General features: G+C 44.2%; 1 protein-coding gene across 1 annotated transcript; it reads left to right on the top strand.

Annotated features, from left to right (window-relative positions):
• The first annotated feature begins 921 nt into the window (after positions 1 to 921).
• On the top strand, positions 922 to 9,867 carry lg22h11orf54 (linkage group 22 C11orf54 homolog). Its single transcript, XM_029627716.2, has 8 exons — positions 922 to 1,069; positions 1,180 to 1,278; positions 1,395 to 1,468; positions 1,556 to 1,657; positions 2,008 to 2,184; positions 2,568 to 2,717; positions 9,153 to 9,269; positions 9,350 to 9,867. Exons 1-8 carry the CDS (start codon positions 1,003 to 1,005, stop codon positions 9,521 to 9,523), a joined length of 960 nt encoding a protein of 319 aa, XP_029483576.2. The 5' UTR covers positions 922 to 1,002; the 3' UTR covers positions 9,524 to 9,867.
• The last annotated feature ends 1,771 nt before the right edge of the window (positions 9,868 to 11,638 follow it).

Raw genomic sequence — 11,638 nt, forward strand, 5'->3', positions numbered from 1 at the left:
TCACAGCTGTTTAGATGGTACAATGATTCTCTACAATATACTTGCATGTTTTGTCACACAAACAGAATTTTAGCAACCAAATAATTGGGAACATTTTCTGCATAGCGCACTGTTAAAACATTGTAGAAATGGGTGGGGTTTATGACCTTGCGGCTCTGGTAAGTAGTGATGACAGGCATGTTTGGACAAATTCACTATAGTGATCCGATTAAATTACTAGAGGTGTTGTGTCATAAACCCTCAAAGGTCTCTAATGGGGCCAAAATGGCAGCCATCTTGGTCAGGGAGAAATCCAAAACAAGTCTCACTGGAAAGAATGGCAGTGGAGGCGGCATTGGTGATGCATTTCCTGCTTTTACTTATGCAGGAAAATAAAGGTAAGGCATGTGATGTATCAGAAATTGTGTAATGGAATTATAATCAACCTAAAATATTGTCATATAATTATAAATACAGCTTATATGGGTTTTATACAAATGTTCTGTATAAATAGCCTCTAAAATATATGTAAAGAGTCCATAAATGTCTCCGTTTTTTTGGGGGGGGGCATCTGAATGTTATTATATGATACAATATCAGTACTTGTTGCGTTTACAACTTGTGTAAATCCTATCATCAACTGATGGCATATTGGCAGTTAGTTTTACAATAATTAGTCTATATATTTTTCAAATTATCTGACTAGCTAGCTAACACACACATACAGTGCCGATTAATTATTCACATTCATTGTTTTACACAAAATCTTATCACAGCACTGGCAGCTCATGGTTGACCAACTCCCTGACCAACATGGTTGACATTTGCGCCATCATAAGAAGGTTCAATCTATTAACTTTATGAAATGCGCACAGTCAACCAGGAATTGAGAGGGCAAACGTCGTCACGTCACGTCAGAGAATATTAGTTGGCCAACCAAGGTTTTTCTAGGAGTTCTTCATCGCGTTTCACAATCAGGTGCTCTTCAGTCGCTTGAAACTTGTGATTCCTACAGGATACAGAATGTCAGACGTCAGCAAGACTGAAAAGTTCCAGTTATATGTCCCGATTTTGGAGGAATTATGTGACGGTAAAACATACTTTGGAAATTGCCACCTAGTGTTATGCATAGATTTACTGAACACTAATAATATTGAACTGTCTGGTTCTAATCTTCATTTCCTCCACTTGCCACTACAGTGTTGCAGAGAGGGCTGAAGAACAATTTTGCTGACGCGCAAGTTTGTGTTGTCGACTGTCCAGACCTCACTCAAGATCCGTTTAAGTTTCCCGTCAAGGGTAACACGTTGCAACTTCTTGGAACACTGTATCGTTTAGCATTGTCTTAATTTTTATGCAGTTATACTTTGTTACCATCTCAACCTCGCTGTAGTATCTATTTTACCTATCGACAGGGTTGTGTGGAAAACCTCGCATTACAGATGTGGGGGGAGTGCCCTATTTGGTCCCCCTGGTCAAAGTGGACAAGGTACAGGGAATGAAAGCCATAACGATAAACTAATGTGAGATGAATGCTATAACAATTGGTCCAATATAAATTCTTATTTCTCTCAAGGAGTACAACATGAACACTGTGTCAAAGGAATTGGAGCTACCTGGAGCGTTCATTCTTGGTGCAGGAGCTGTATCCTCCAAAAATGTTGGAATGAATGCAGAGGTTTGTTAACTGTCCAAATTCTCTTCCAATTGTCTTGATATATTTATGGAGTATTTTGTCAGACTTATTATGATTACATGAATAGAAAGACTACCTAAAGTTGACATTTTTTATTACAAACTTTGGGAGGATAGGATACATTATGGCAGAGTGGTTAAGTTAAATGTGCAAGACACATTTCAGTTGATTGCATTCAGTTTTGCAGCTGACTAGGTATCCCCTTTAAATAATAACTAGTAAATTATAATAATTTCCCCTTAAATAATAATTAGACACAAATAAGGTTAATATAGTTTGCTTTATTTGTCAATATGTTGAGTCTTATCTCATTTTGATTATCATCACCCCAGATGATGCCTCTGGTGCTCACTGAAGCTGAGGGAAGGCCTGCAGTGAATAGCAGCTGGTTTTCCTCCATAAATCCAGATAATAACCAGTGTCTTTTGGAGAAATACAGCGATAAGTTCTCAGACTGTGACTTTGGACTGCTGGCGAACTTGTATGCATGTGAGGGAAAGCCTGGAAAGGTAAGAAATGGATGGTTTGGCTCGTAAGAGAATGGTGAGTGTGATATTTGGAATTATAACTAGTATTACTATGATGCTCGTAACAAGTTAAAAACCAAATGAGATTTTAGGGCTGAGTGTCATTTCAGTTGTGCTTAATCATTGTGTATTACTCATTATTTTGTCTTCCTGGTGAATAATACCCTCATCTGGTTATGCATTTACATAAACAAAATGCACTTTAGGTTCATGATTTAAATCATGTTTACACAGATTATGACCTCCCTGTCTGTTTGCTCCAAAGGTTTACTTTAGGTCTACAAATATTAACAGAAGAAAAGTGACTATGAACTGGTTGTGTAATCAGTGCTGAAAATGTAGTTTTTCCTTCTTATCACTGTCAGATCATAGAGGTGAGAGCCAAAAGGAGAATAGGAGAAGAGAGCCTTGTGGGTGCTCTGAGGAAGACCATGGAGGAGCACTACCCCGATAAAAGCCTGGCTCTGGGGGGCACCTTCCTCATCCAGAAAGGGAAGGCCAAGATCCATATCATGGTAAAGACATAAAACATGCAGATATGTGTTGACAGGATGCTGTGACATGGTGTTGTGGTTTCAAGGCTCAATGCATGCTTATTGCTTAAAGGGGCAATCTGCAGTTGAAACGACAACAAAGCAGACTCCATGCCACTGTTTTGGTTAAAAGCTGAGTGCAGGCCCTGGAATGTAACCACTCTCAATTCTTAGACAGAGCTTTGGATGCAAGAACTGACCATTATGATATCAAAACTAGTTCTGTTTCGCTATATTGGATCACGCCAATATAATGGTATCACTCCACGGTGGAGGGATACATCTGAGGTGAGGATTTACTCCTGTGTACACGTGTGTCATGGCTGGGGTCAGCCCCTATATATAGACACACGACACACATTCTCTTTCATTTTCTCGGCGGATGTCCGTATGGTTTGAGGTACAAACTTTCTGAAGTTTGCTTGGTAAGTCACTTGTAAGTAATATCTTGCGTGAAAGTATACTCACTGGCTGTTTGCAGCCTGGAGCAGCTGGCCACACGGCCAGCCCCTCCTCTTGAGTGCTCCACTTGCTGCGTGAGGTTGATCTGTATCTTCCGCCCGTGGTTTGTCGTGCTTGTGTTTCGTTAGCGTTACACTACGACTGTGTGCATATATTCATATATTGGTGGCTCTTGCTGCAACAAACTGTATTTACCTTACACAACTTGCCGACTGGCTTGTTTTGTGTGTGTAGTGAATTTCTTTAACATGCTGTCCCGTCACTATAGGCGCAGGTTCTCTGCTACTTACCCTACACGGGTTCTCTGCTAATTCCCCGACAGGGTTTTCTTTCTGCAGAATGTAAGAGTATGGTGGTGGGCTGCCACTACGTTGAGACATTAACTTTGGAGTTCCTTACCATAGTTACTCTATCATATGGTGCTGTTTTTTGTTTTCTGCTTGGATATTAAACCTGCTAGGTAAAATTGCAGTTGACGAAAAACACAAAACAAATCCATTACCTGGTTGCTGTTTTTTGTCGGCCTGTTTTTCCCACAGGGGTCATCCCCTGTGTTTGCAGAGGTACTAGGTAATATGTCCCTCACCGGGTTCCTATTCCTCCAAGCAGGTCACGACATAGCTCTCCCAGAGCGTCGGACCCCTGCTCCGTGGCCATGTTGGCTTGGCTGAGTTTATGACTTCCTTTTGTGACAGGTGTGATGCTGGCATCCCCCTGGGGATCCGCATACCTCATGTATGCACTGCCTGGGTTTGAACCATACTGGATGCCTGTCTTGTGTGGTGTTCTTAGAACGTCTGCACCTGGCACGATTGGATGCCATGCGCAAGGGGGTCGGCCAGGCTGGGGACGAGCTCCCTCCCTCAGGAGTGGTGCGGCAGCGAGCTGTTAATTCCCCTACTGGGCCCAGTACCCCTCCAAGGAAGTGTGGCAAGAGCCACCGCAGGCAGAGCCCATCTGCTGCCAGTCCTGGATGGGGGCATGTGTTGGACCGCTGGTACCACCTTGAACGGAGGGCGCATGCCCTTTGTCAGGAGGTTAATAGCTTCGATGGCAACCACAGCAGCTCCCTGTTGACCAGTGATAGGCTGTACCTGGGGGACGATGCTGGCACTGTTCACCACGTGAGCAGGGCTGACAGGTCATCAGAAGCCGCCAGCGGGGCTTCATCGCCCCCAGCGTCTCGAGAGGCTATGAGGAGCTTACTTACTTGGGTAGCCACTGCACTGGACATCTCTGCTGAGTTCCGCGAGGCCTTGCAGGAGAGCTGGGCCTCTGCCAGGGCATCTTTGATGCGACCTTGAGAGCCACATATGGGTCCCTCAGCATTCATGCTGCTGTAGGCCTACCTGCAGACTCTTTTTTTTATTTTTTTATTTATTTATTTATTTATTTTCCTGGCTGTTTTCCTAGCACCCCGGGACTCTCACCCCAGGGCTGATGTTGGCTCAGGGGTTGATGACATTCTAGAGCAGACTGATAAGGTTCGTAGGGACCGGGAGAACCTGAGACTGTTCATGCCGCCTCCTCAGGCCCCGGGTCCATGGTCCCTCTCCTGCTCTATCGCCTTGTGCTAAGGGATGACAGTGGGGAGGGGCACAGTGTGAGGTGATGCAACAGCCTGTTTTTCCCACAAGGGTCTTCCCCGGTTTTTGCAGAGGTACTGGGTAATTTATCCCTCGCCGGGTTCCTATTCCTACAAGCGGGTCACGACATAAGCTCTACCAGGGCTTGGGACCCCTGCTCTGTTGGCTTGGCTGAGCTTATGGCTTCTCTTTGTGACAGGTGTGATGGTGTCAACCGTCACCGACATAGGGACATGCCTGGGGGACCCATGCGCTCGGGGTGCCAGAGGAGGCGGGCCCTGGCAGGTCCCATGACACACCCTTCCCCGGCATTGGCCGCTTCTCCCGGTCTCAAAGTGTAAAGTGGGAGGAGTGTGTGGAGTCCCCATGAGTGTTGTCCTCAATGCTCGGGTACTAACTCCAATTCCGGTGCCAGCCTTCGTGTCACACCCCACCCCCCTGAAGAAAACCCTGCGGCTGGAGATTTCCTCACTTCTGGACAAGGGTGTTGTCCGCAGGATTGAGACATTAGAATGACTATGTGGCTTCTACTCCACTTACTTTGTGGTCCCAATTATGGACCTCCGCAACCTCAATCTTTACTTGAAGGTGCTTAGGTTCCACATGCTGTCCCCAGCCCACGTGTTGCAGGCCGTGTCCAGGGACCAGTGGTTTGTGATGCTAGACCCGATAGAGGTGGAACCTGCCAATGCCTGTTGGGTTTGCTGACGGCGGCCTCGTTGTTGATTCCCCTGGGCCTGCTCCATCTCCGGCCAACTGTGGTTCAATTCCCACCAGCTGCACCCAAAGCGCCACTGTCACCGCCAGCTGCGGGTGACCGCACAGTACCTCAGGGTGTTGTTGAGGTGGCGCTGTCACTCCTTTCTCTCAGACATGTCCTGGTGAGAACGAACAACACCACAGTGGTGGCTTACATCAACCATCAGGGTGGATTGAGGTCCCACCACCTCCATATTATGGCATGGGAGCTCCTTCTCTGGGCTCAGGGATGTCTAGCGTGTCTATGCGCAGCGCACGTACCTGGTATCCTAAATGTGGCAGCGGATATGCTCTCGAAAGAGGGCCTGCCACCCTGGGACTGGAGCCTACATCTCCAAGTGGTTCAGCACCTGTGGGACAAGTTCGGAAGGGCACAGGTGGACCTGTTTGCCTCCTTGGATAATGCACACTGCCCCCTGTGGTACTTCATGTCGGAGCCAGCAGGGCCTCTGGGCTTGGATGCTCTGGCTCACGATTGGCCAGGACTGGAGCTTACACATTCCCCCCTTTTCCCCTGATTCAGGCTGTGCTGGACAGGACCAGGATGATGCAGAGCCATACCGGCCCAGACGTCCATGGTTCAGCCTTCTCCTGTCCCGGTTGTCTGGGACACCTTGGCAACTTCAACTGACACCTGACCTGCTGTCTCAAGTCGGGGTAACTCTGTGGCATCTGAGGCCACGCCGCCTCAGTCTGTGGGCTTGGCCACTGAACGGCACCAATGGTCCATGTTAGGACTACAGGATGGTGTAATGAACACTATGCAAAAAGCAAGTATGCGGCAGGTTGTAACCAGCACCCCAGTTGCGCTGTCGGTTTTTCTGCTCTTGGTGCACTGGTATTGAGGTTGTGCCCGAGTCATGCAGGGTACAGTATGTTCTCCGATACCTGCAGTCTCGCTTGGATGAGGGCTTGGCAGCCTCTACACTGAGAGGGTAATTGGCCGCTATATCTGCTTACCATGCGGGGTGGATGGACAGGCCAGTGAGGCGCCATCCCTTGATCTCCAGGTTTATGAAGGGGGTTTGTCGCCTGCGTCCAGCTAGGACCCGCTCAATGGCGAGCTGGGGTCTGGATGTGGTCTTTCAGCTTGGCAAAGCCACCTTTCGAACAGTTGGAGTCTGCCACCATGAAACACCTCTCTATGAAGGTTGTTTTCTTGGTAGCGATTACTTCCATGAAGAGGGTGGGTGAGTGCCATTCTGTTTCGGTAAGTTCTGAGTGCTACGGGATGGACCCTGGGGGGAGGAGTATATATCTCTGCCCCAACCCTTCATTCCTCCTGAAGGTTCTGTCAGACAGGCATGTGAACATCCCTTTATATCCTATCTGCTTATGACCCCCCCAGGAGTAAATCCTCACCTCAGATGTATCCCTTCACCACGGAGTGATACCAATATATTGCAGTGATCCATATCGCTTACATAACCGTGGTTACATATGTAACCTTAATTTTAACCATGTTTTGAGGCCATACAGTGTGTTTTTACATTTACTTTGTTTATAAACATTGGAGTAAAATAATGTTATTTTGGGTTCTGATGGACTAAGCTCATGAGGCAATTCGAAGTTATATTCTTTGAGAGTTAATTTGTATATACAGTACATTCGGAAAGTATTCAGACCCCTTCCCTTTTTCCACATTTTGTTACGTTACAGCCTTATTCTAAAATGGATGGGGGGAAAAAAAGAAATCCTCGTCAATCTACACACAATGCCCCATAATACCCCACAGTTGACAGTGCATGTCAGAGCAAAGACCAAGCCATGAGGACGAAGAAATGGTCTGTAGATTGTGTCGAGGCACAGATCTGGGGAAGGGTACCAAAAAAACTTCTGCAGCATTGAAGGTCCCCATGAACACAGTGGCCTCCATCATTGTTAAATGGAATAAGTTTGGAACCACCAAGACCCCCAAAGTCAGGGGATCTGAATACTTTGCAAACGCACTGTATCAATGTATTCAGAAAGTATTCAAACCCCTTGACTTTTTCCACATTTAGTTTGATTACAGCCTTATTCTTAAAATTGATTAAATAGTTTTTCCCCCTCAATCTACATACAATACCCCATAATGACAAAGCAAAAACAGGTTAATAAAATACAAAACTTGATATCGCATTTACATTTGTATTCAGACCGTTTACTTAGTACTTTGTTGAAGCACCTTTGTCAGCGATTACAGCCTTCCGTCTTCTTGGGTATGACGCTACAAGCTCGGCACACCTGTATTTGGTGAGTTTCTCTCATTCTTTTCTGCAGATCACTCAAGCTCTGTCAGGTTGGATGGGGAGTGTCGTTGCACAGCTATTTTCAGGTCTCTCCAGAGTTGTTCGATCGAGATCAAGTCCGGCCTCTGGCTGGCCACTCAAGGACATTAAGATACTTGTTCCAAAGCCAATCCTGCGTTGTCTTGGCTGTGTGCTTAGGGTCATTGTCCTGTTGGAAGGTGAACCTTCGCCCGAGTCTGAGGTCCTGAGCGCTCTGGAGAAGGTTTTGATCAAGGATCTATCTGTACTTTGCCTCATTTCATATTTTCCTCGATCCCGACTAGTCTCCCAGTCCCTGCCGCTGTAAAACATCCCCACGGCACGATGCTGCCACCACCATGCTTCACCGTAGGGATGGTGCCAGATTTATTCCAGACGTGACACTTGGCATTCAGGTCAAAGGGTTCAATATTGGTTTCATCAGACCAGAGAATATTGTTTTTCATGGTCTGAGAGTCTTTAGGTGCCTTTTGGCAAACTCCAAGCGGGCTGTCGTGTGCCTTTTTTACTGAGGAATGGCTTCCGTCTGGACCCTCTACCATAAAAGCCTGATTGGTTCTCTGCCACAGAGATGCTTGTCCTTCTGGAAGATTCTGCCATCTCCACAGAGGAATTCTGGACCTCTGTCAGAGTGACCATCAGGTTTTTGGTCACCTCCCTTATGAAGGCCCTTCTCTCCCGATTGCTCAGTTTTGGTACCTTTCCCTAGATCTGTGCCTTGACACAATCCTGTCTTGGATCTTGAAGGACAATTCCTTTGGCCTCATGGCTTGATTTCTTTTCTCTGACATGCCCTGTCAACTGTGGGACCTTATATAGACCGGGGTGTGCCTTTCCAAATCATGTCCAATCAATTGAATTTATCACAGGTGGACTCTAATCAAGTAGTACAAACATCTCAAAGATGAGCAATGGAAACAGGATGCACCGGAGCTCAATTTTGAGTCTCATAGAAAAGGGTTTGAATACTTATGTAAATAAGGTATTTCTGTTTTTAATACATTTGCAAAACCTATTTTTCTCTGTCATTGACGTATTGTGTGTAGATTAAGGATTTTTATTTAATCCATTTTAGAATAAGGCTGTAATGTAAGAGTGGTAAAGTCAAGGGGTCTGAATACTTTCCGAATGCACTGTACATGTCCAAAAAAGGATGTAGCAACTGCAATTGCCCCTTAACTAATTTTCATGTCTTAACATGTTTGTCATCAAACCACAGCAATGGACACCAACAGTGTCAGAATTTATGTAGGCTTTTTTACTGAAGCCTCGGAGTTACTGAAGCCTCGGAGAGCATTACCAAATCCCATTTGTTGTGTTTCTGGTGACCCTGTGCATAGCCAAGGGAGTTCTCAGCCTGCCCACTCAACTCCAACGATGATGTTAACAAATGGCTGAAACATTTTGAGATCAGCGCACCACTGATATGCCAGTCTGTGATGGTCTCCAGAGACCCCGTAAGTATAGACTTAATCTATGATCCCTAACTGGACCTTTTCTTTTGGCACTTTTTACTAACTGGCTTTTTACTATCCAGGGTTTGGACCTCCGTGTGGAGCACACTCACTGCTTCAGCCACCATGGAGAGGGTGGTCACTACTACATAGACACCACTCCTGACACTGTGGAATACCTGGGTTACTTCATGCCTGCCGAGTTCGTCTACCGCATCGACCGACCCAGTGAGACCCACGAAGTCGGGCGAGACTGAAACATGACACAACTTAAGTCAAATTAATGTTAGAAAATCTTACCTTTTTGATGTTGATTTATCTAACTGAATCAATGATTGATCATCAATCTATTTTACTTTATGCATTTTTCAAAAGGCCTTTGATTTGATGATTTTATAACAAAGACCACATTTGTTTTAGTCAAGACGATATTGTGCGATTTTAAAGCTAAACATTTTCAACAATAACTTAAACATTTCATGAATCGTTTGATAAAAATGCATTTGATTCAAATAATTGTAACATTTCATTATGTTGTACTTTAGCGAATAAACTACCTGTCAGTGACGTGTAAAAAATAAATATTTCATTATTATTTCTAGATCAGTCAGTCGCAATTTACTCATGATACTTTGTTTTGATCTTCTTAGTCACGGCCACTGACATGACATGCGTGTTTCTACCTTATACTGCCAGGTAATGGAATGCCGAAAGGTAGGTAGAAAGCTTCGCTGCCTTTCATGGTTGTCACTAGTTAAGAAAAGTCAAAAGTGGCTATATCATAAATATTCATGAACATTTCTTAAATTGAGGTTAGCAGTGTGATTAATGTTAGGTTAAAAATCAGATTTTAAGAAAACATTGTAGAAATAGGCAGGGTTTAGCCATAATTAGGACTTTGTGGTTGTGGGAACTAGTGATGACTGCCTTTCATGTGTCAATGGCTGTGTTCGAGAGCATCAAAACTGTGATTGTATCATGGGTAAATTGTGACTGACTAACTGATCTTCAAATAATAATGAGTAGTTATTTATGATACAAGGTGATCTGTAGATCCGTCAGTCGCCTGCCATATTTTTGATGCTCCCGAACTTGGCCAATATGTTCCATTCATTTTCATTGCACTCAAATAACAAATGCTCGTGTATTGCCTTGAAAAAGTTATGGGATTGGCAGAGCTCGCTCCTGTCTGTGGACGTCACACATCATCTCCCGCCTTTTGGCGGTTATGTCTGTTTTACTGCTAGCTAAAGAAACTCAGCTGATCAGGATGGCTAACATATTGTATCTGAAACAGTTTTCAAAGTTGGATTTTCTAGGGGGTGATACAGGGTGGAAGCCCAACACCTGAGCTTTGGGACCAACATCAAAGAATAGGGACAGAAAATAAAACGATCATTTCAATCTGAGTGGTATCAAAGGGAAGACTGGCTATGTGGAACCAACCCATAGAAACTGCCACCGTGTTTGCTTTTTGCTCTTGGCTTATGGTGGAATTTTCAATGAAACTGACGCACTCTTCCGTGTTCTGCAGAACAAAGTGATGGATATGGGTTTCTGCTTTACTCGTGTCAGCGACCCAATGAAAGAACTGGAACAGCAGCAACAATACTTTGATAGTTTCTATGAGCAGAACTGTAATGAACTGGGCCTGGCAGAAAGCAAAACTCATAGTAAACAGCCGATCAGAATAGAGAGTATGCTACAACATACTGGACAATATCTTTAAAAAAAAAAGAAGTTTATTAACAACAAATCAATACAGGAAGTACATGTGGGAACACAAGTATATATCAATAATATACAAAGGACAATTGGGCTAGGGGGTACAATATCACATTACACAAGGACCTTAAGGGACATACATACACTTATTATTCCAACAGCTTTTTTGTTAGAGTATTTAATTGTCTTAAAATACAGTTCAATTTCTTTGTAAGGTAAGAAAAGGTGGTGTTTTGTTTGTAAATTTACATTTGTGAATATGAAATTTGGCCAAAAGAATAATGAAATGATTTACATAAATGTTTCAGCTTATTTCATATTTATTTAGGAAAAGAATCCAAGTAGTACATCTCTCCAAAATAGTGTAAGCTCTTCATAAATGTGTTCAATTATAAATCTACTGATGTCAGATTTCTTACATGAATACAATGCCAAAAAAAGATGCAACACGGTTTCTGGGTGGTCATTACAAAAGGAACCATTTGAGTTGTTTTCCTTAAACTTCTCCATATAGTGGTTGGCAGGATAATATTTATGAATATTTTGAAAGGCAACTTCCTTAACAAGTAGGTATGTGTGTGGCAACATCCAAACTGTTTTCTAACAGATATGATCAATAAATCCATTCCAATAAGGCATGACATAAG

Source organism: Oncorhynchus nerka, linkage group LG22 (assembly GCF_034236695.1).
Source record: "Oncorhynchus nerka isolate Pitt River linkage group LG22, Oner_Uvic_2.0, whole genome shotgun sequence".
Lineage (NCBI taxonomy): Eukaryota > Metazoa > Chordata > Actinopteri > Salmoniformes > Salmonidae > Oncorhynchus > Oncorhynchus nerka.

What these genes read in the sequence shown, in the direction of transcription:
- lg22h11orf54 (XM_029627716.2), top strand. Translation starts at nt 1,003, where the DNA reads ATGTCAGACGTCAGCAAGACTGAAAAGTTCCAGTTATATGTCCCGATT. An exon ending in CCCTGGTCAAAGTGGACAAG is followed by an intron (nt 1,469 to 1,555) that starts GTACAGGGAATG and finishes ATTTCTCTCAAG; the next exon opens with GAGTACAACATGAACACTGT. An exon ending in TGATGGTCTCCAGAGACCCC is followed by an intron (nt 9,270 to 9,349) that starts GTAAGTATAGAC and finishes TTTACTATCCAG; the next exon opens with GGTTTGGACCTCCGTGTGGA.